The sequence below is a fragment of the Notechis scutatus genome, chromosome 3 (genome assembly GCF_049901735.1).
Source record: "Notechis scutatus isolate UNSWTSFEM ecotype Mainland chromosome 3, rNotScu1.2, whole genome shotgun sequence".
NCBI classification, from domain to species: Eukaryota; Metazoa; Chordata; class Lepidosauria; order Squamata; family Elapidae; genus Notechis; species Notechis scutatus.
Genome location: NC_142011.1, coordinates 164,019,669 through 164,044,674, shown reverse-complemented (window position 1 = coordinate 164,044,674; position 25,006 = coordinate 164,019,669). Strand labels below are relative to the sequence as shown.

At 35.6% G+C, this 25,006-nt stretch overlaps 1 protein-coding gene across 2 annotated transcripts in view; it reads right to left on the bottom strand.

Moving 5' to 3' along the window:
* Nucleotides 1-1,062: 1,062 nt before the first annotated feature.
* TAF4B (TATA-box binding protein associated factor 4b) overlaps nt 1,063-25,006 on the bottom strand; it is a 64,640-nt gene continuing 40,696 nt past the window's right edge. For both annotated transcript variants that reach the window (XM_087961659.1, XM_087961658.1), the window contains exons 13-15: nt 22,944-23,000; nt 14,373-14,492; nt 1,063-1,889 (exon numbers count right to left, since the gene is read on the bottom strand). In XM_087961659.1, the coding sequence (XP_087817785.1) occupies nt 1,746-1,889; nt 14,373-14,492; nt 22,944-23,000 (321 nt within the window). In that variant the 3' untranslated portion in view covers nt 1,063-1,745. The remainder of the gene's footprint in view (nt 1,890-14,372; nt 14,493-22,943; nt 23,001-25,006) is intronic.

The window sequence follows — 25,006 nt, the reverse complement described above, 5'->3', positions numbered from 1 at the left end:
GTCTTCGAATTAATAAAATATTTACTTTAATAAGAGTATTTAAAATAAATTTGAAACATTTGTCACTTAAGCTAAATACACAAAACAGGAAAAATATGTTGCATTTTAAATAAAGTTAAACATTTACTATACAAAACATACTTGCCTTGAACCATCAAAGCGCTATTTTTTCTTATCCAAGAGTGCCCACTTTATAAATATGCGTAAAGACACAAATAATTTACCATATTGGTTCAACTATCTCAGTTCACCATTTTTCTAACAAGGAAACCATGACGATTAGAAACTCAATAACTTCAATAGTGCTTCTTATCAAGGGTTTCCCCCATCCATATATTCTCCATTTCATAATATTTAGAGAAACTATAAAGATTATTCTTATTTATAATAAAGACTTCAGTTTCAAAGGCTTTCAGTTGCTGTCTTCCCAGTTTTCATTATGTACATCCATGTCATATGTGGTATTGTTTCATGGCCACAATAAAGTAATGTTCATAAGCAAGTGCAAAAAACGATAGCAGGTAGATCTATCATCACAATCATTTTCATCATCTATTCAAAAGGATTAATAGTTAGATTCAACATTATGGCACCCTGGAGAGTTTTGTGCTGTTCTGCAAATGCCCTGGCAAAAATTTTCTTCTGCTTTTATCAGGTTTTAGTATTATTTTGAAGTTACCAGTGCAGAGTGAGCAGATCCCTGATTTTTATATATAGATATAAGGGTACTTACATGTATGGTATTCAGCTTTGTTCGGGTATTTTCCCACGTTGTTATAGTTGTGCTTTTAAAGTTGTAGCAACGTTTCGGCAGAATCTCATCTGCCATCATCAGGCTTCTGTATTGTTTGTCAGACGAACACAATACAGAAGCCTGATGAGGGCAAATGAGATTCTGCCGAAACATTGCTACAACTTTAAAAGCACAACTATAATGATGTGGGAAAATACCCGAACAAAGCTGAATACCATACATGTAAGTACCATTAAAACTTAACAAATATATATATATATATATATATATATATATATATATATATATATATATATATATATATATATATATATATATATATATATATGAGATGAAATCACTTCATATTCTAAAGAAAGCAATGGGACATCTTGAACTGTGTAGAATACTTTAAAAACACACAAATACATTTGCAAATGAAGTCATGCTGAAAATGGATCGGCCACTGTCCTATGAAGTGCCCCACAAAATTACTTTGACTTTTCAAGTGTTGCTTTCTTCAACTCTTACAACTGTAGTTTGCTTACAGATTTGTCTGGTAGGACTAGTAACACAAAGAAATGCCAGTAGGGATTCTTTCTTCTCCATCTTTTTTTTGAGGCAGGAAATTATAGCCTGCATTTTGACACTTTTTAGTTGGCTCCCAGGTGGTTTCTCTAGGACACACAGAAAGGCTGAATCCTGCAGGCTATGCACTAGCAAACTGCTCGTTTGTCATTAAATACATTCATCACGTCATTCTTCACTAACTGCAATGTTAGAAGGCACACGCTTCGTGGAATAATATTGCGGATTTATATACCAGTACAGTATCTCGCATGGAATTTAGCAGGCAACCAAAGCCTTTTCTCTTCCACATGTCCAGGCAGCATTGCCTACATTCAACAATGACTTTACAAACAATTTCTTGTAATATATGACTTCAGGATAGTGCAAACAAATTATTCTTTGGCAATGTATGATAAGGTGAAATGCAGAATTCCATTAGCCACTATTTCAGAAGAGCTTGATATAAGATTAGAGAATGCTTTGTTTCTTTCTCTTGTTCCAGACAAAAGATCAAGTCCCTGAGACAAATTCGGGTTATTCTTGGCCAAAGGTATGGTTTCACAAGACCAGATGATCTGTTGAAGCCCTGGATGGGAGGAAAAAAAAGAAAGGCATTGACTGCTGAGCCAAAATAGACTTTTGTTTAACAACCAAGAATCACTACATTTATTTACATTGCTTTTTAAATTAATAACAAAAAAGAAGAGCAACAGAAAAGTGACAGTGACACATAATCAAAGAGAAAAAAGGATAAAAAGTGCTATAACAAAAAAGTGGAAAAATGTGACAACCCCCCCAAGTAATAATAATAGTTACAATACTCAAGACATATACAGTATATTTCGGATACAGTCATACACTACGTTTTTACTGAGAATATTCATTGTAAAAAAACCTCATATTTCATTATACTTATCCATACATCTGTAGGCAATCTGCCCATGGATGGCAAGTGCAATCAGATCTTGAATCAATGGGTTGAAAGAGGCCAGCTAAGTATCACTACCCAATATTTGTTCTGTACAATCTCTTGATGTCTGCTCCCACTATGACCCTCTTCCTTATTCACACAACCTATTGAGTTTTTCTAATAAATCAGCTTGTTGCCTGTATTAATACCCATATCATACTAGTGCACAGTACACAGTGATTAAAAAGGGAGAACCTGCTTGCCATCAGAAGAATGTTTTACCATATTTATCACTTGTATTTGCAAAGGACTTCAAGTTAAACCACTATAAGGATTTGGCTTGCTCAGGTTTATAGCAAATAAAACAGGCAACAGTTTGAGGAAAGTGTCTGACTTTGAATCCTTGCAGTTTCTTTTTCCTCCAAAGCTGGTCAATACTTGCCTTGCTGCTTCAGTTACAATTGAGTCACAAACTTCAATGTATTTGGAATCCATTGAATTTAACAATTAATTTTTTTAAATATATTTATATTTTTATTTTTTTTTTTTTTTTTTTTTTTTAAAAAAAAATGGAATGTTTTTTTTTGGGAATAGTAAGAAAAAGGCATACTTATTCATTATAAGACCATCATACTCACACATTGTGACTTCATAAAGTTTATCAATTTTACATTGATTTAAAAAACCCAATAAGATAAAAAGTACAAAACAAATAATACTTACAATAAACACATAGCCAAAGCTGGGTATAACATTCTCATAATATAGTCAACTCATTTAACAACCTGGTTAAAATGCCCACTTCTCAAATCATTGCTTATTTTTACTTTCACCATTTCCCTCTCCCTCCATCAACAGATGCCTATTGTCTTTTCCTAGAAATATAAAACTCATTTAGTAAGTTGTTGGCCTTTCAGAGGCCACCAGAATATTTGTTAGAAGGCCTGCAAAGGATTTACACTTTACAGTCACTACAGTGAAAAAATGTAGTCATTCAGTTGACTACAAATGAATGTGGTAAACACAGTGAACCTTGACTTTAACATATTCTACGAAATAGAATACATTATTCTATGATATTCTATGAAGTGTCCCATGAGATCTGATGGAGAATAGAAGAAAGTGAGGTGAATTATGATACTTTTGGTATGAGCTAAATGCTAAAATGGACTGAGCAATCATACACCACTAATATCCATTAACTATTCCACATTAAGATGGAAGGAAGTGTTATCCAGAAGGATCATGAACAGGTGGAACATTTGCAGAAATCAGCAAAATGTATTTCAGAAAATACAAACTACAAGTCCTACCTTTGAGTAGGAAAAATCAAAGATATAAGTACTAGATGTGAGGTATCAGCAGACAACAATAACATACAAAAAGGAACTGGGTGTTTTGGCCAATTATGAATTAAAATATAAACCCACAGTATAATGTGGTTGCAAAAAAGGCAATTTTTAGGTTGTATCGACATAGGTAGAACACCATGCTCGAGAAATCATAATCCCGTTTACTTTTTTTTGCATTGGTCAGACGGCATCTAGATAATTGTGTTAAATTCTGGGCACCACATTTTACAAAGAATACAGTAATAACAAAGTGTAAGAAAGAGTTCAGAGGAAAACAATAAAAAATACAAGAATTCTGAAGTGAAAACATTGTAAGGAATATACAGAAGCTGAATCTGAAGAAGCTACTTGGATAAGCAGTGAAACATTTTGAACAAGAAGAAAAAAAGTCCAGACTCAATTCCAGGCAACTTTACTTGGATCACTGAGAATCTTGACATATTTATAAGGAATAATTGGTGGAGTTCAGTATCTTTAGGCTGGATGAAACTCTGGAGAGACACAACAGCAGTAAATAGAGCCTACATGGTTACAGATCTCAACCAATGTATAGCAGTTATACCTATTTTTAACATTTCACTATTTTTAAAAAAATTACTCAGTTCTTAACAGCTATATGTATATGTAAAATTAATTAAATATTAGGAACAAATTCCTAACAATAGAACCTGTTTGACAGGGTCAACTAGCAGAGTTAATAGCTCCCTTTCACTGAACGTGTTCCTGTAAAATATGGACAGCTGACATACTTGTTTGGATTCTGGCAGTGATTAAAGGAGTTAAACTCAGTGCCTAAGTGACCTCTTCCAACTCTTGGATTTGAATTCTTTTCACAGTATTATACTGATTGCCTGGACATGTTCTACAAATGCCTATGTTTCAATAATCTATTACGGTAGTAGTTGCTAGTTCTCCACTTCTGTTCTGGGAAGGTCACTTGACCATGGTCCTTATCCCTGTTAGTCAGCTCATTTTAAGTATGCAATGAACACAATACTAGTCCTCATATAGCCTGTATCCAATGTCAAAAGTAAACATAGCACTTTTAACATTATATTGCAAACTGCTTCAAGGGAAAATGTTTTAGATAGGAAGTGGAGTAAGAAAACATTTTTATCTGAGACATTTTAATGATATTGCACTTAAATTAACTTCAACCTCTGCTTATAAGCATGGCCGAAACAATTTAAGTCCAAGCACTTTGAAGTTTGATAAGTGATGTAAAAAGCAATTTAAGTAAAATATAAACGTGGTATAAAAAAGTCTACTATCAGCAATTTAATTAAGCCACTCTGAACAGTTGATACAATCTACTTTTTGGGAAAGTATATTTTCCCTGCTAATATCAGGAAACTGACTGATTTAATCCAAAATAATAAAAATACTATTGGTTGAAACTTCCTATTTCTTCAGAAATTTGGAATAGGCATGGAAGGGAGATTGGTGCCATTGGATAAGGGACATTCCTTCTTGTATGATACAATAAGAGTCAGACCTCAACATAAGACAACATTTCAAAGAAAAATAGGGTGAGAAAAAGAAAAACAAACCCCTGGGGATTCTCAACCCTCCAAGTGATGTCCTTCAGAAGTCAAAGACCTATAAGGAAGTAGAAAGATTTACTTTGCTCTGAGATGTCTTCTTGAGCATTCATACAGAAATTCACCCATTTCATTGTCATTAATAGTATATAAGGACTACAATTCCAGGAAGAAATCTCTTTCTTGAGAAAGAATTTTTCAAATAACTGCAGTCCTTGTAATATTTTGTCAGCTCTTCCCAATATGGGGGCTGCCAGATGATATACAATCCTATTCCTGTAATCCCAGCAAACTAACTAGGGGTTATAGGAGCTGTAATCAAACACATCCTGATGGTAAATGTTGAAGACAACTTATTTGATTAACATTGGTATACTGTATCTTTATTATCACAAGATTTTATTACCATTACTATAATAAATATTTGTTCCTATTTTTTCAGAGTAATATTTTTTGGATTAAAATTTTTATTGCTCACATTAAAAACATTGTCAAGTTTGGTGGGTCTTCAACACATGCATAGATCAAAATTTGAATATAAAGCACTACAATTTCTTGAGTTAAAAACTACATGAATTCAAACATACACAATCATAGATTAATTGAATTGAAGACTATGACATATAGATTCTTCTTTTGCAACGTCAGAGAGATACCAAGTAAGGGGGGAGGGGAGGGATGTGATCTAGATATTTTCATCATTCACTCCAATATTGAATTGTTCATTTGGCAACTATGCATAACATCATTCAATTATTTCTTTACTTAAGTCTGAGTTCAGGATGGTTTTCTGAATCTTCCCCCTGGAGGCTTTCAGGTTTTTCAAGAAGTGCAAGGATTCTTCACAAATTCAAAAGAAGCCAATTAGAGGGAGAAAATAACAACTTGCATATATGCTTTAAAATATTTGCCACTTAGTGGTAAGGCAGATAATAGATGAGGCAGGCCCAGTCAGAGGTGGTATTTGCTGGTTCTCTGAACTACTCAAAATTTCCGCTACCGGTTCTCCAGAACTGGTCAGAACCTGCTGAATACCACCTCTGTTTTGCATGCAATTGAGCATTCCAGTGGCTTGCTGGACATGCTTGGTTCTTGATGGGCTATTTTGGTGTAGCCACTGTACAGTTACTTGAGAGTGCTTGTTCTTTTGAAAACTATGATACTCCTGCCTGATGCTGTCAGTATATAATATGGGTTTTGGCAACAACTTAAAAGTTTCAATGTAAATTTTTAGGAAAAGAGTAAATGGTGTACATATATGCTGTCCAGAGCCATTGTAGAGTTGGGCAGCCTTATACATTCTTAAATTAAACTAATGTACATGGATTTATTCTAGAAAACACCCCAACCTTCTGGACCAAAACGATGGACATGTGTAGCCCCTGAAGGCATATTGTGCTGCTTGACTTGTAAGTCTGCAATGTTAACAGACCTTTGGCTCCAAAGTTCACTTACCCATTCAAAGTGATTATGTTGTATTATGTTTCAATCAATAGTTTGATTAGGACTCAGAAGTGGCCCTTAATCCAGAATCCTAGAGTAGAATGAAACTTTTTCTTTTAGGAAGACATTTTGATGTTGAAGACACTTACAATGGAATTTCTTTTCTGCTTTCTTTTCCTTTTTCTATTTCTGTTCACTTTTCTTCTTTAATATTTTTCTTTTTCTTAGTTTTTTTATAAGTTATTTATCTTTGTACTTATAAACTCTAATACAATTATCACAAAAAAGGAAATGGTTTCCTACGGTTTCAGTTTGAGTGCATACAGTATTACAACAATAATCTATAGTTACTACATATAGCTGTATCATTAAACTTCACAAGAAGCTATTTTGTTTACAGTGTTGCTTGCATATCTAGTAAAGGATGGTGAATTTTAAAAATAAAAGAATAACGTTTATGGAAACAAATCATGCTACAATCTGAAAAGTATTTGAATACTGAAATACATTAAACAATTTAGGAATAAATGTGTACATTAAGGATCTTTTATCTTCAGTTCAGTTGGAAATGAGTTAAAACTGTCAAGATTTAGAAAAAAAACTGGTATTAATATTCAGCTGTACAACATTCTGCCCCATTTCCTCTGTGACATTTCTACAAATTGGTTCAAGTGTAACCAGCAGAATGTTTTACATATTGAGACAAATTACTGCAAATATGGAGACAGCTTATTCTCCACCATGCTAAGATTCATATATGCATGTCACTTTCCGTGGCTACATCAGATCTTTAATCTGTACCTGGGGGTAACAAATACAGTACAAAATATGTCATGTTACCTTAATAGACAATTATTAAACTGAAGTATTTTGACTTTTTGCCAGATCATTTAAGCACTATAATCAAAATTATCAGTCTCTTGACCTTGCAGATGCCATCAACATTTATGTTATCAATATGTTTAGCCCAAAGCTACAATACAATTAGTCATTTAAATTGCAGAGATCTTTCACACAAAATAATTAAGCTCCATTTCTGAATAGCAGGAATATTCTGCCTGTGAGTTACATTGCTCAAACCTTTGAATTGCAGCCTGGAATAGCTCTATTTACTATACAGGCATAGCTTTTATGTCAACAAATGTAGCCTAAACCCAAAGCTGCTACAAAGTTTAACACCATCTGAATTCCACTTGCCTCCAATAAAAAGTACATTATTAGTTCTTCCAATTACATTCAACTATTATATTTGTTGTTTTCTAGCAATTTTAATGAAATGCATCTCAATTAGTCATGAATGATGAGTATGAGAGGCTCAAGATGCATCTAACACAAAGGGGAATTTCATAGCTAATTGAAATGATTCACATGTTAAAATGCTTCTTGCTCCCCAGAGAAACAGATTTTCTGCAACAGTTAATCTCTGTATTCTTTCAGAATAACTAGATTATAACTGAGTAGATTTCAGGCTTTATGGATCTATTTTTTTTTTAGTTTTTTTTTTATAAGACCAGGTTTCCCACAAGGGTCATGCAAAATAGTTTTTAAAATTAGTTAATTAATTAGTTATTATACCAACTTTATTATTTTTTTATAAATAATTCAAAGTGGCAAACATACCTAATGTTCCCCATCCTATTTTCCCTACAATAACAACCCTGTGAAGTGAGTTAGGCTATCATCTGAGTTATTACAAACCAGGGATTTTTTTAAAAAAAGAAAGAAAATTCAATAGTAAAGAGGCACAAAGGCATGTAGGCTTATTTTACAGATGAAAAATAAAAACAAAGAACGGGAAAGCACTTAATATAAGGTCAACTGAAACTTTTAAACCTGAAATTTGCTAAACTACAATCGAACATCTTATGCAAGATCAACAAATGCATCTGTCAGTAGATGTTAATTTATCCCTTCCTCCTCTACTTTATATAAAAAAAAATCAGGGCCACAAAAAAGAAAAACTTTATTTTAGTTTGTCATGCTGACATATTTTCATCCAGACTAACCAAAATAATTTGTCAATATGCATGTCAGAATGTTGCACTTACAGATTTTGACAGCTATTGGAGGCTGAAATGAGATCATTGAATATGAAATGCCAATAACCACCATGGTATTTTATTACTTTCCATGAACTGCACTATTAACAGAAACCAATGCTAAAGTCCAAATTTCATCACTTTTGAAAAATAAAAATAAGTGACAGGATAAACTACTTTTAAAGGATCGTGTATTATAATTTTCAGAAATATAGGAAGTAGGATCATTGGGCTAGTCTACAAATATGCATTCTCCAGCATAACAAGGAGAAAAAGGAAAGATTAAAGGATGCAAGATTCAAGTTGCCTCTTGAAATGAAAACTCCTGAAGTCTCAAAAAACTGAGGGAGGATTGCACTGGTTTTGGCAGTTCAAAATTTATATCCACATTATGGAGCAATTACCAACTTACCTGTATATAACAGGGATTTGGCTAATTAAATTTATTGATTAAATTTATTTGCCACCTACCTTGCCATGATACTGAAGGCAGTTTACAATAAAGAAAAATAAAAAAAAATGAAAAAAAAGTGTAAAGAGAAGTGATAGAACAATAAACAAACTACAACAAAGGAAAATAATGAGAATAATACATCAATATGATAAGCAAAACGATGGATGGGAGGGACAGCAGAGAGGGGGGGGGAGATGGAGTCTACAATCAATCTAGCAGTTATCTCTAGAATGGAACTTTCCCCATCTGATTCCCAGGCCAACTTGAAAATAAATAAGGAAATGCATGCATACATACATAAACACACACATACATATCCATGAAGTATGTAGATGAATTTTTAACATATGCTATGCTAAGTGATAAATATCATCTATCAGATGTAATTCAATAGCAATATTTACAGTAAAATTTGTTTAGACTAGCAGCATTTTCAACTTCTAAGAGACCAGAGATACTAGAACAATTGGTTAAATCCTTTACAATTAAAAACCTACTATTTGTTTTTATAGACATTTGTTATCAATAAATCATTTTGATAACCAGATGCTGAGAAATAAGTAGAATACAAAATTAGAGGTTCCTATATTTCCCAGACAATGGAAGAGTGACTTAACTTCCATAGCAAGAATGACAACAGACCTTAAACTATGACTTATGTAACAAAAATAATACTTAAAATGTATTGGACACATTTCTGTGGGAAAGGACCTTTGTTGGTGATGTAATAAGGATAATGCTTCTTTAAAACACAAGTTTTTACAATGTCCTAATCATGAATCCCCAAATTTGCATTAATTCAGTTGCGCTAATTTTCATGGGTGGGTTTGGGGAGGGGGATGAAGGCCTATAAGCTGCTACATTTAAACTAGTCAAAGTAAGCTAGTGACATATATAAAGCTTCAGAGTTTCATTCTTAGCATATAACTTAAATGTTTCCTTGAAGCTGATGAACCCTTAAACCAGTTCTGCTAGAGAAAGAGACAATTTTATCTTTTGATTATTATTATTATTATTTGCTCATGTCCAAACCTTTTTACAGGTCTCTGAGAGGTATACTGGCTAAAGAAGAAATGACATCTTCCACTCAAGCCCAGAGAGCTATCTGCTGCATGTACCCACTGCACAGGAACAAAAGATGCTTCATTACACTCTGAACTATATATTATAAAATTCAAAACGCAATCTGGGGAAATTAGCACTGCCTTATTCCCTACTGATAAGATCAGTAACTAGAGTTGAGACACATGTGTGCGAAACTAATTTATTCCTGACATTTATCTGCTTTAGAAAATGCATCCTTGCATTCAAATTATTCAGTTCTACATATTTAAGTTAGCCAACTTTTCTGAAAATATGCAAATAGTGCATATAGATCCTCAAGCCATATTCTACTTCAAGGCCCTCCATTCTTTGCCGAACAGAACAAAATATTGTTTACATATCAGGATGTTTTGTCTTCCTTGTTATTATGCCTGCAATGCAAGTATCCTGCTTCAAGATTTCCAAATTACCCGGTAATTATGAAATATTCTTAGTTACACTTGTCTGTACATATCCTTATATTCATTTCCAACATACCAGCATCATTTTTAAATATGTCCGAAGATGAATACTTTCATGAAACAGTTCTAATATATTCCTGGCAAGCAACGAATACTTAAGCTGCAGTATCTTATGGTGAGAAAGAATGGTACACAATACATGAAACAAGTTTCCAGTATTTCAAGATGCTTTTATGAATATTGGTGGCAAGTGGATGGGATAAATGCCATTGGCTCTTTAAGAACTCTAGATCTGACAAGCTAAAGTGGATTCCATAGAAAATCATAGCACTGATCCAACCACTGATCTACTTTTGTTTCTAAATAGACTCTTCAGAGAAATGCTTACAACTAATGAAATCACTAACTTGCAATTGCTGTATTTCCTAGGCATCTTATAAATATGCAAAGTACACGTACAGTATGCCTAAATGTACTTCTGCTCATGTAGCACAAAATTTTGAATTCTATTGTTCTGATGCGTGACTCCATTGCCATGGGCATTTTCATCAATAGTGTTATATAGAATTATACCAGGAGCGTTTAATAAGAAAGAAGTCACAGCAGCGACAGCAAGAATATGTCCAAGGGGCACCCATTGCAAACCCTCTAGCATTATACAAAAGGAAAAGCTAGAAATAATTACTACTTTGCTCTGATGCAGCTTCTTCCTGCTTAATAGTAAACATAATGATTTACCTAATGAAAAGTTTAATTGTGATGGGAGGGACCTGGGAAAGCTGTTACACCAAGCTCATGATTTCAAATCTTTCAGCAGTAATTAAGAGAGATAAAAGCTCATTCTATACACATAAAGATAGCTACTAATTTATTAAAATTATACACCCAAGCTCAAAGGCAAGTTAATATTTCCCACTGGTGTGTTAATTTGCTTTTGTGGGCTAGCTGGGTTGGTCTTCTGCTCATATGTCTCCTCTGTATGCTTTAACATTCTGGACATCCTATTTCACAATTTTTCAATATTCCACATTTTATCTGCATAGGTATTCTTAAAGCAACCATGATCCAGAAATCTACTGCATAGTTCACAGGAGTAGCAAGAGAAAGGACAATTAGCCTACCAATGATTTCTTTTTATCATTGTCATTGATTACTACTGCCATTGTCAATTCATTTTTAAAACTCTGCTTCTTCCAATAGAAAGACTCTTTAGTCTATCTGGCACATTGAAGCCAAGCAGGATTAATATATGAAGTATATTTCGTATTGCTGTTGAGAACTATAGAAACTTACACACACTGATAGAGTCATGCAATAATGCTAGAGGACAGCTGGTTTCTATTAGGATTGCAGCTGTCTATTTACATACAGTATATACTTTTTTCTCCTTTTCTAGAAAGCACAACCAACAATTCATGTTAAATTTTCCTCATCTAGAAGTACCATAAATGTCCAATTTTGAGAGTGGGATGTACATCATTCTTTAAAGTCTGGGATTCTGTTCTGATTTCCATAGACTACTCTCATTCTAGTTAGAAAGAATATTTTATGAAGTTTCTATATGAACTTATTCACTTATCAAGACTGTTATTGCATATCTATTTATTATCTTTTCCCCTATTTTGTCTCAGGTTTTCAATCACAGACGGTCACTATCCTTCCAACCCTCTTTCAGTTCGACCCTCTCAGTCATCATTCTGCACAATATCATATGCAAGATAATATAATGTAATGATATTAGATAATATAATATGAATATAATGAAATGAATTGTTCTCAGATTAAAACTCAGATTTTCTTGATAAGAATTATGTGAATTTGTAGTTGAGTCTAATAATGATATAATAATAATACAATATGTATAGTTGATTTATGTAACATGAATGTATGTTTGGAAGGGGAAGACTGTTGATATTATGACATTGCACAAAAGAAATGTATCAACCGACACGCTGTATTTTGGAAGATTGTTTTATGTTGATGTTCTATGTTTGTGTTTGTCTTTAAAAAATAAAAAACTTTAAAAAAAACATTCTGCACAATACCCACTGGCTGTTCTGAAGATTCTCTTTCCTCTCAAACCAGGTTTTCTTTCTCCCTCTAATTTTGGGGGGAGTTTCTGCAAATCATGAGGTTCCTCCCTCCGTTGTTTCATGGCCACTCTTGCTACATAATCACAATTGCGGTATTGAAATATTGAATTAGAGAAAGTGGTGGTTGCAATTCCTTAACCTTAAATGACTCTTAGCAAAAAAGCGAAACTATTCAGAAAAAGACCGTTAAGTCCTGAGATTCAGTGATGGCTGATTGCCCAATTGGTTTCTGCAAAGGAAATAACCTAATCCAGAGATCTACCAAGTCTGATTATTCAGAAGCTAGGATAACCACCAAGTGGCAGTGGGATTCCAGACAATCAAAAGCGCCCAGAGGAAAGAAGGATGGTGGGCTTAAAATCAGTGCTGGGAATCAAAAATATTTTTTGTAAAAAATTATCTGGAACCTGCCTCAGAACACAGCAATCTCTTAAGAGTGATTCTCCAATACAACATGGGAAGTTTTGGGTGGCCATGAATCAGGAAAAATCAGGGAAAAGAATTTAGAGCAAAATAAATAAATATAAACATAAAATAAATTATATTATATTAAATAAAGAATACAATTATTCAGTATAGTTTCCTCTGTCAACTTAAACATTACCTTTAGTGACAGAAGTCCCCATTCAAGGCTGTGGGACATGTTTTGAGCATCTGAAACTGTGGGAATATAAAGACACAGACTCCCTACCCAGAAATAGAGCGTATGTGATTAGAAGAATGTAATTTTCTAAGCTAAGCTCAGAATGTAAGTGCTATGTTTGTTAAGCAATGGACAGAAAACAATACATTTGAAGGCACATCCACACTAAACACATGACAGATGCACCTACAATCATGTGAACCTGCCATTTCTAGTCCTCCTTTCCCTTGCTTATCTGAGTCCATCTCAATCAAAAGTATTAAAAAATAGTGATAACAATTAAAGAGGCACTGTGAGAAAACATTTTAATTTGCTTTGACTAGGATGTGTTTTTAACAGGTAGAAGCAAAAAATTTTCTAGAATTTTTTTTGTTATTTTTAAATCTATTTAAACCGGTTGATACCAAAATGTATTTGGAACACAGCCAAAATTATTAGGAAGATTTGCTACTGAAAAATTTCTAGGGAGGGTAGATGGGCTTTCAATGGGAATAATGGGTGTTCTTCTATATTATTGGACCATTCCAACTTTTTTCCACACTGGGAAACCAATAGTACAACATTCCATAAGAATTTTATAGGAAGATTCTAGATAAACATTTTTATAAGCTTTGTTTATATGCATGCTCCTTAACAGTATGTTTTGCTGCAGTATTACCGGTATTAGAATAATTCCTTCACAGAACACCACACAATCAAGTCCAGTTCTCTGGATGCCAAATAAAGGACTGATTCTTATTTTAAACACCACCTCCCTTTTTACAACCCTATAATCCCTTAATTCAGGGTAGAGTCGGGGTGACTGGATGAAGTTGACCATTTAGTGGCTGGATGCTCTTCCTGACACCATGTGGAATTCGCAGCAGATGTCAGAGAAACATCTGACGCTATCTAAGATTGAGCTCTCCACCTTCCAATGGAAAGCGAGTGTCTTCGCCACATGGCTCAGAGGGCCGATTCCTAGGAAAATGATGAAATATTCCACTATAAAACAATTCCGTGAGCAGACCATACCCTTTACAAAAAACAGACAAGGTTCAGCTGGTGAAGATAATGCAGCAGAGAGGAGAAAAGCATAATGTTACAAACCTCAAGTCCAGAAAAAGAAATAGACGAATCCAGTGGTCTCTTTTTTCTTGGCCCAAGGGCTTCCAGGGCTGCACGATTAGCCTCCCTTTGCTGCATTTGTGCAAATTCTAGTTGTTGCATCTAAGAGTAAGAGAAAGTTATGGAAAATTAACTGAATATAGTGAAAACTATGCTTTATTAGCTTTTTTTCCCACATTGACCTGCTCTTTAAATAGCAAAGAAGTGTTATTGGTCCTAAACATACATATAAACGAACAATGGTTGGAATTCACACTTGGACAGCACTGTTCACAAGGTCCCTCTTTATTATACGTTAAATTAGATACAAATAAATACAGAAATGTGGTCCAAAGCTCTTGAGTGCAGTCAAATCAATCGTGGTAGTGTTTTAAAATAGATATTTTATGCACTAGGTTTTACACTAATTTTTGGTTTTGCTACAGGTATTTTAGCTTCCTTCTTGCAGAGGGCAGCTTTGAAATATAAATAATTACTTAGATTCCATTCTGGGGACTGCTTATAAAAAGCTCAAATAGCTATACTAGCATATATATATATATATATATATATGCTTTTGTAAGCTATGACAACGTTGTACATGTGAGCCAGACATGTGTGCCTTTATCTCCTGACAGAATTAACATCAGTTACTGAGGAATACGGGGGAAGATGTGCATTCTTAAACTAAATAAAGCAAGTCTGCACAAAGCCAACTGATTCTTCTAGCTTCATCCTTATATATATTCACTCAAAAAAGGCAATCAGAAGCCATAGAGAAAGCGTTTCAAAACCATTTCCCCTCTTCGATTTTTCCATCAGCTCCAAGTACAAAGATTTTTTTTTAACCTGTGTAAAGATCAAATTGCCATGAAAACATTGCAGAAATGGTAAAACGGTCTTTGTTGCTCCTGGCCCTTTTAATAATAATATATAGGGTTTTTAAAGTCTAGTCTTGAAGCAATCAAGTAGTTTCTAGGTGACACAATAACCATTTTGGTTAATCTGACCTGAAGCACAAATAAAGTAGAGGTATATTTTTAAAGCCCTTCTCAATAGTTAGATGGCATATGCAGCCATGCTACAGCCACACAAAGGAATTTAAAAAGGGAACTCCTGTCTGCTCTGTTCAGCATTAAGGAGAAATAAATCTACCTTGCACAAATTAAAATTTTCACATTTATAAAAGTTCACTGCATCACCTTCACTTCCCTCCACTTTTTCCACATATAAGGTATCTACCTGTTACTTAAAGACCTGTACTAGTTTAAAATGTCCATACAAACCAAGGTTTGTTACCAGGTCAACTGAAACATGATTTTATTTACCTTCAAGAACACTTTCCCCCAAACCAGTGCATTGCAGATGTATTTGGATTACAACTGACAAAACACTAGGCTGGAAACTGGAAGTTGAAATCCTGAACTATCTGCAGAAGACCAACTTAAAGACAGATGCATTAGGATTTAACTGAATATTAAAACATTATCTTACATATCTTACATTTATCTTGTGCAAGAATACAGAAGACCCTATAATGTTCAGTAAAGCTTGAACGATCTTCTTTATTGTTTTTCACTCACAAGCCTAATGCTGAACAAGCAAAATGGTTAGTCCATCTGTCCTTTAAACTCATTTTCACCTATCACCATCACTTATTCATCCATTTTCCATGCAGAATTAGCAATACTGGCATATGTCAAATAGGTAGAATCCCTAGTAACCCTACTACAACCCAAAACCATAATATTCTTGTCTTTCAGTGAGATTTTCCACGGCCAGCTGCTAAACTCTCTCCCTAAACTCAGTTTATTTATCTTCAGTTTTATAACATTTTCTTCTTGTCTTACAAATGTATCTAATAGTATTCTTTGTCCTTCTACAGAATCCTCCCCAACTGTAGCATGCTTACATCCCCTAATACTTAAACTACATTTCTAAAGCTATCCCAGTTACCATGTTTCTCATATAATAAGGCTGGGTCTTATTTTTTTTGAGCCCCGAAAAAATGGTTAGGCCGTCTTTTCGGGGGTGACTTAATTCCCCCCCTTCCATCTTCGGGCGGGCGGCAACGGCTTGGATATTGACCTTGGCGTTGGTGGGGCACTTTGTATCGGGGTCAACGCAGGCAGCACCATATCCGGGTGTGCAACAAAAGTACTTCCTAATGGCAAGCCCCCCTCACCATTCCCCCCCATTTTGTATGTTTTAATAGAGGCCTTAATTTGGGGGGAGGGGCTTAATTTCATTTCATGCCTATAAAACATGCTGGGACTTCCTATTGGGGGAGGCCGTATTGTTGGAGAAACAGGGTATATAGGTACAAAGCACTAAAGAGTAAAAGTTTAAAGCAACATTTTTACTTAAATTTACTTGTGATTGATACAGACAGATTAAAATAGATATAAAAATAAAAATTATGTTTTGATTTTAATTGTATATTTAATTATATATTTGCAAACATATTTTTAATACTAGCTGTTTTAGGGAACACCCAAATTTATTTTCAGACTATCATTGCCAGCATTCTGAAAAGAGTCAAAAGACTGACTGGCGCTGAACAAATAATTGATTATCCATCAAGATGGGGGAAAAGATGTTTGCAATAGCACCAATATAGGAACAAGCATTTTGCAACTTAGGAGCAAATCAACAAGTCAAATTGTGGGAAACAGAAGAGCATCTCCAAAAGCAATATTTTCAAGTCACCTCAGATTCTGAAGAACATAAGAAAGCAAATCCTACAAGGCCTGCTTATGCCAGTGAAGACAGAGGCTAAACGTAAAAGAAACAGGGAGTAACTATGATAATAAGGATGAGTAGGAAACTGTTCAGTTATCTCTTGCTGTTTAACAGAGACATTGCATATAATAAAGGAAAGTATGAATTTGATGGTGCTGAATCATCAGGGGAAGAATTTTGCAGATCGTTAGAGAGCAGGATATTCATAGGGACTCAAAGGGAGGCAATAAACATCCATGTTGTAGGAGTAATCTTTTTTTTTAATGCCATTTAACACATGCATTAACATTTTAGCTTCACAGCACAAAGGTTTGTTATGCTTTAATGCAAGTAAGGTATGGAGCCACACAGATTAAGAAAACTAGTTCAAGCAAATGAAAGGCCAGTGCCATCTGATGGAGACTTGAAAAAAAAAAAGGTGCTGCTTGCTATCATTGAAAAAGTATACCATTTTTCCATTATCCAAAGTTGAGCTAAAAACACATTCATTTTTTTCCTGAAGAAAAAGAAATGTGTAATCATCAACTCCTGATAATTGGTTACTGCTACTATTAAAAATTTATTGTCTGGGAAAACTTCTGCAAGGATCTCACCCTTTTGCATACAACATAAAACAACCAGTGTTCTCTTAGCACTGAAACGCTGTACAGATAATCCTCGACTTACGATCACAATTGAGCCCAAAATTTTGGTTGTTGAGTGAGACATTTGTTAAGTGAATTTTACAACCTTTCTTGCTTCAGTTGTTAAGTGAAATCACCGCACTGATAAATGAGTAACCCGGTTGTTAAGTGAATCTGGCTTCCCCATTGACTTTCTTTGTTAGAAGGTTGCAAAAGGTGATCACATGACCTTGAGACACAGCAAGTCCTAAATATGAGTCAGTTGCCAAGCATCTAAATTTTGATTACATGATCATGGGGATGCTGCAAAGGTCATAATTGTGAAAAACAGTCATAAGTCACTTTTTTCAGTGTCGTAACTTTGAATGGTCACTAAATAAACTGTTGTAAGTCAAGGACTACCTGTAAAGTCTTCTTTCTATAATGGGCCTGAAATAACTATTAAAAAAGGGTATATCAAGTAACTTAGAGTTTTTTAAAAAGGGGGCATTCATGGTTTACAGGAGAGAAACATGTTAGAGAATGTATATTCCACATGTCCCTCCAAGTGGCTAAAAACACAGGTAAAATCACAAGACGCTTTAAGCCAAAAGGGTAGAGCAGCAATAAAAGCCAAACATTAACAACTAATAGAAGCAACAGATGGACGATGTCAATTTCCTTTGATATCCAAAATGCTTAAATATCATACATGACTTCTTGATCCTGTTTCTCTTAAAAATATTAATGTATTTTCACTTTCAGTTCTTTTCCTCATGTCAATTTGTATTAGTTTTCCCAGAAAATTTGTTCATTTGTATCTAATTTTTTAAAGATAATTTTTTCATCATTAACTTGATGACATTAGTATTGACATATCTTAGCATTCCTGGATTAGTTAATCATCCTTCTAATTTGTGACATGTATTTTTTTAAATTCCCTATTGTAGAGGCTTTTAATAAAACTTGCAGATTCCCTACATATGTGGGAGCTGTGATAGCGCAATGGTTGGAATGCAGTATTGCAGGCTGCCTCTAACCACTGCCAGGAGTTCAATCTCACCAGGTTCAAGGTTGACTCAGCCTTCCAGCCTTCCACTATGAAATAAGTCTATTGCTAAGTGTTATTACTATATGCAACTTTGTATGCAAAACTTTCTGCATGTATGAAGTATGAACACCTTTTACTTCTTTATAATTACAATTATTTTATTTAAAAAATTCTTACACTTCGAAATGCGGGGTGTGCATATTGAACCTTCTAGGCACCTTTCCAATTACATTAAAGTTAAAGCTCAGTACTAATGCAAGTATTACTCCCAAATGGTTTAGCTATATTTATATCTTGAACTAGATTTTTGAATTTTTCTGGTATTAAAATCATGCTCAATGCTCTTATGTCAGCTCCATCCTAAATAATTCTGTCTTAGAGCAGTTAATTGCGTCTGGAAATAGTGTTCTTGATACAGTCTTCCCCAACCTGGTATCTTCAGATGTGCAGGATCACAATTCTCTATTGGAATCCCCTCTGACAATTCTATGTGGGAATTCTGTGTTCCAATGGATCTGAAAGCATTCAGTTGAGAAACACTACATAGATTACATTCTGTAAATTCAGCCTGCATGAAGCAAATTGAAATCCCTCACTGTAAGTGTTTCACCATCTCTTTTGCCATTTCAGGATGCTATCACAGCTAAATCAAGAGACAAATATTTGGCCATACATAAATGGTATAAGAACAGCCTTTAAGAGCTAGAAATTGAATTTATTTCTGATTAGACGCTTCACTTTTGGAACAAGAGGCATGATAAGTAACATCACAAATGTGAGTGACACCAATATTTCCAGCTCTTTTCTGAAATTTGAAGGGCAGGAAAGATAAAAGGACAAAGGTTTTTTTGAATCATTTGAAAGACCCTCAAGATACCCACACTGAATTTTCAATTCCCAAAGAGAAAATGAGCCCATGGAGAGTTTAAGGGTCTAAGCCTCTACCAAGAATAAAGGTATTTATGTTGCCCTTTAAACTTCCTCCCAGAAATCTGAGCTTACAATTATTTACACTATTTGTAAATAGTGATGTTTGCAGAGTTGCAGAATGTAAATGTTGGGAGATAACATTGTTTATCTTTTGTTATCTAGAATCACAGAACAGACACTTTGAGACGGGCCTTGGAATTGGTGATTATAGCATCCTCAATAAATAACCAAGGAGAGTCCATGCTACCCAAAATAGTGTTCCTCTATCAAGCACAATAAAGACAATATAAATCCGACATTTTTTTTTCTTTGCTCAAGCTGACTGAGACTGTTTATTCTGTGAGAGACCTAGTTTTCTACTTCAAAAATAGCACAACTATTACCACTATTGCGACTACATTTACACCCAGCTTTCCTAAGTGGGTTCAAGTGACCTAAAACACTTTCTTGTTATCTTACCCAAGCAAGTTAGTGAAAAAACTAGCAAAGTCACATACTAAGCACTACAATCAGAGAATTTGAATGGATCTTACCTTAACCACTATTAACATACTGACTCAGCTAATGAAATTAATATAAACACTGACTTAGACGTATTTCCTAAATAGGAACGTGACAGACTTTTCAATTATGGCTGCCTAATAATCCTGCCTCTGAATACAGTAATGAAAAAACTTGGGATAATTATGTCGCATCTTAATGTAGATAACAGCATATTGTATAATAGAGGTCAGCTATTTTTTATGGCCTTAAACATTCTTCATAATATCAAAATCTTGGTATCTGTCACATTTCTTGTTTGAACCACGGTTAAATACACTAAACTGGTCAGGTGGAAAGCTGACAGCCAAGGTTTGAGACCCGAGTGCCACGTGACAGGATGAACTCCTGTTCTTGCCCCAGCTCCTGCCTACTTAGCAGTTTGAAAACATGCAAATGCAAGTAGATAAATAGGTACCACTTTGGTGGGAAGGTAACAGTGTTCTCTATGCCTCGGCATATAGAAATGCTGGTCACGTGCCCACAGAAGTGCCTTTGGACAACACTGGCTCCCTCAGCTAAGAAACGGAGATGAGCATCACCCCTTAAAGTCAGACATGAATGGACAGGGGAAACCTTTCCTTTAATTTCATTCAGCATTTTTATCCTGGAGGAAAGGGGTGCTACACTGGCACTCTCTGGCTTATGTGCATTTTATACTACATAAGCAATATCTGCCACTATAGGATCATTTTCTTTCTTCAAATATCCCACAATCCTCTTCAGCAAGATGTCATTTTCAAATAAATTAGTTTAACCTGTTCTGTGCTCAGTTCCCCATTCTAGCCTTTGATTAATCCCCCTAGTATTTATGCCATGATAGTTACTGATGCTTAGATACAAATACATTATGCATCCATGCTTCCCCCTCCTGATTTCCCTTATCATGGATTCTATACTGTAAACTCATAAAAGTAGAGGTGTATTTTTGTACACAACAGTACACTGATCCAGAAATCCTCATCACGCTAGCTTATCATATAAAGCAGGGGATCTCCAACTTGGCTGGCTGAGGAACTCTGGGAGTTGAAGTCCACAAGTCTTAAAGTTGCCAAGTTTGGAGATCCCTGACATAAGTTTATTATAATAAAGTACACTGCCAGGAATATTTTTAAGAGGGACTGATATGAACAAGCATACAAGGTGTTGCAATTATATGGCAACATGCACATGCTCTATAGTGGCATATGGCCTGAGAACTCTGTTGTTTTAATCCTGAAATGCCCTACATTATCTAATTCTAGCCTACTGACTTCCAGCACTTCACAAACCATCCCTTAGAATGCTTAGATTGACTTATTCGGAAAGAAACAAATGTTGCCCCCACAGAATGCTTTGCAAGTCGTAATGGAGACCAATGAGACCCAAGGAACAGGTCACTTTTGTTAAAGTTGGCAACATGCAGCAACCCCTTTGACAGCAAAACTCATCTGAAAGAATGGCATACACCTTTATTTCTTCTCTCCTTCTCATCTTTGGCTGGAAACTGGTGGATTGATTTTCCGACCATTTTACTGGATTGCTATTTATTTTGCCTCACCTCTTACATTAATCCAAGCAATAAGGGCTTTTAAAGCATTCATAAATAACCCACTGCTGCTTCTATTGGCATCTAGAAGCCAACCGTAGCAATGTTAAGCAACAACAAATTTCATAGTTCAAGAGGCACAGTTAAGAAAAAGGTTGCTCAGAAAAATCACTTTTACTACAAAGATCTTTTTTTTTAATGGCACAGAATCACTCAAGTAACTATAGAAACCAATTTCTTAAGCTCAGTATCACACATCTCCCACCTCAATTGTCTTTATTATTGTTTTCTGTCAGATCCTTAATCAGAAATGTGAACAGGCTTGATTTATTCAGTGGGGGAAAAGAATCTGTAGGTCAAGTTAAAAAAAAAAATCTCACTCACACCGTTTTCAACCTTAGGTATTTTCATTTAATTCTGTTCCCAGTAGCTCTGGGGGCAACTCCAGCGAGATCCAATATTAAGGCTCAATTAAAATAAGCTCCAATTAGTGGAGCTTTTTTCTCTCCGGCTAAAAAAGTCAGGAAATGGATATTGGGAAATGTAAAAAGTCAGCTACTGAGAGGAGGCTGCAGCAGACATAAATGAACTTATTTGTTGATTTCTGCAGTTGCTATGCACAGGCCTCTGGGAGTAACAGCTTAACCAGTCTAAGCTATAAACTAAAACCCCTGCAGCTAAACATGAACTGTGTGAAACAAGGGCTCCATTCCAGAACAGAAAACTGCTGGGCCCAGAAAATTAAAAGCCAGAGGCGTTTTCCATTTAAAACTAAATCCCAGTACCACCTCCCAGCCAAAGAATTATAAGCAGTATCAGATTTACAAAACGAACAATTACCCTGGAAAAATGTAGGCTATTGTACAGTCCCAGATGCTAAATTTTAAAGTGTCTTTTCCCCTCCCCTCATAATCCCACATTATATTCCTATCCAGCACATTGCTGTAGTTGTGCTCTGCTTAGAAATAGTTATTTGTGAACTATGAAAGTGAAGTGTTAAGAGCTGATAATTCACTGGCCTCATTTGAAGCGTTGCCCTTGCCTGCAGCAGTTCCTGTCCTTCCCCAAGGCCTCCACAAATGGTATGCAACAGCAAAATAAACCCTGACCTAATTGCCAGGGGAGGCCTGACAACCTCTCCTCCTAACACGAAGCCAAACCTGGTAACTTGAAAGTCGTACCTCTTTTGCTTTCTGCTTTAATTGCAGCCGCTCTACATCTTCTTTATTGCAATGGCTCTATTAAAAAAAAAAAAGGAAAGGGAGAGAGGCAGAGAAAGAAATGTAATGGAAGTTACCCAAAATACATTCTCCTTAAATATTTAATCAGCTACATTTTTTTTGTTCTGATTGGAAATCTTAGCTCTAGGGGCTTCACGCCGCAAGCCAGACTGGCTTGGTTCCCCCCCACCCCTTTCTGTGCCCAAACATCCTTTCATCAGGGATAGTTGCCTTGCTTGTAGCCCAGAGGAAGCTTGAACTAAAAATGATGCTAACGTTGTCAGTCAGGTCCAGTGTAGGCATGATGATGTTCATGTCAGGAGCAGACACTTGGGGAGAGAAAAGGAAAAGAAAGGCAGAAGGGGAGAAAGAATGTTCTAACCCCCATGTTCTGCTGGAATAATACAGTAGGCTTGCCTTAGGGGGTCTAATTTTAAACTCCCTTATTTCAGAATGAGGTAGATTTAAAAATAAGAGCCGTTTGTACGGCTTGTGATAATAGGTTAAAATGTATCTGTCACAAGGTCAATATAGATGATCAGCCAGCAGATGTTCTTAGTAAGTCTGCAAAAGCTGGCTAAAAGCCAGATAGCCCCTGACACCTGTAAGATGGGAATACCACTCTGACCTATTTTATGGGAAGGAAGTGGGACCATGATCCTGTGCAGAAGGGAATCCACCCCGTTGGCTAACTGGAAGCTGTTAATTTCAACTTATGCCTCTTGGTACCATGAGTTCCATCCAGCATCCAACCCAACACTTTCAGAACTATAAGGAGGCACTTGTAGTTCGTTGGGCTTTAACAACCTGGAGGCATTTGTTGGAGGGGACTCAAGTCCCTTTTGAGGTGTGGGCTTGAAGCACTACAGTCGCCACAGAAATTGTCCCCTAAACAGGTACGTTGGGCATTGTATTTCCATCGTTTTAATTTTATATTGCAATATGTACCTGCGGGGAAAAACTTTATGGCAGATGCAATTTCAAGACTACCTCAATATAACAGTAGGAAGGAGAAGTTCCGGTTTGTCGGCTTCATGAGCGGCAGGATTCCGAAGCTGCGCGATCCCTGCCCGCTAGCCGTTTTTGGGGCTCCGACCCAGCCGGGTATCGGAGCTAGGCCACCTGCAGGGGCAGCTGAAGTAGGGGGGATCCGGAGAAGGGTTTGGGGGTGCTGCAGACTCCTCCCCTGGCCGGCAGAACCCTTTTCCCAGGATCAGTGCAGCGGCGGAGTCTGTAATGGTCGCCACAAAGAAGCTGGCAGCCGGGTAAGAATGCGCAGGAGGAAGTGGAGAAAGTGATTGAGAGGAGAAAGTTTTTCTTGGCTCCTAGGACTCTAAGACATATCTAATAAAATTCCTGAAAAGTATGACTTTCTGAATAATACCTGCCAGAAGAGGAAAAAGCGGCTGTTTGAAGGTGCTGAAAGGATAGCTTTTCCTCTTTTCCTACGGAATAAATAACTGGATATTAAGAAACCTATTTCTTTTAGGTGAAAATTGGTTTTAAGCGATGAGTGGGAAGAGAGAGGATTAAAAAGAAAACATTTGTATGCTAAGACTTTGTTGGAGCAGATGCCTTAAGGATTTGAAGACTAGAATATATTGCAAAAAGATTTTAAACAGATTTGGACTTTCTTTCTCTTGGATTGATATTACCCCAGAAGGAGAAAGTGAGAACTCTGCCTTGGTTTGGACTGACTGATAACTTTGGGACTGTTTTATTTTTTTTATTTTCTTTTGAATATTCTGGTTGTTGTAAGAAGAAAGAAGGGGAAAAGAAAAGAAAAGATTTATAATGGCTCTTTCTGTTGAGGAACTAAGAAAAGAATATGAACAAGCAAAAAAAAAATGGTAAAGATGGTGTGGAAGAAGCTTTCCTTTTCTTAGAAATGGCGCTTATTAATTATCAACAAACATTACAACAGATGAAGACAGCAGAGGAACAAGAAAGAAAGAAAGAAAGGAGCCATTTTTAATGAATCTCAGAACTTGATCCAGAAAGAAGGAAGAGAGAAAGAAAAGAAA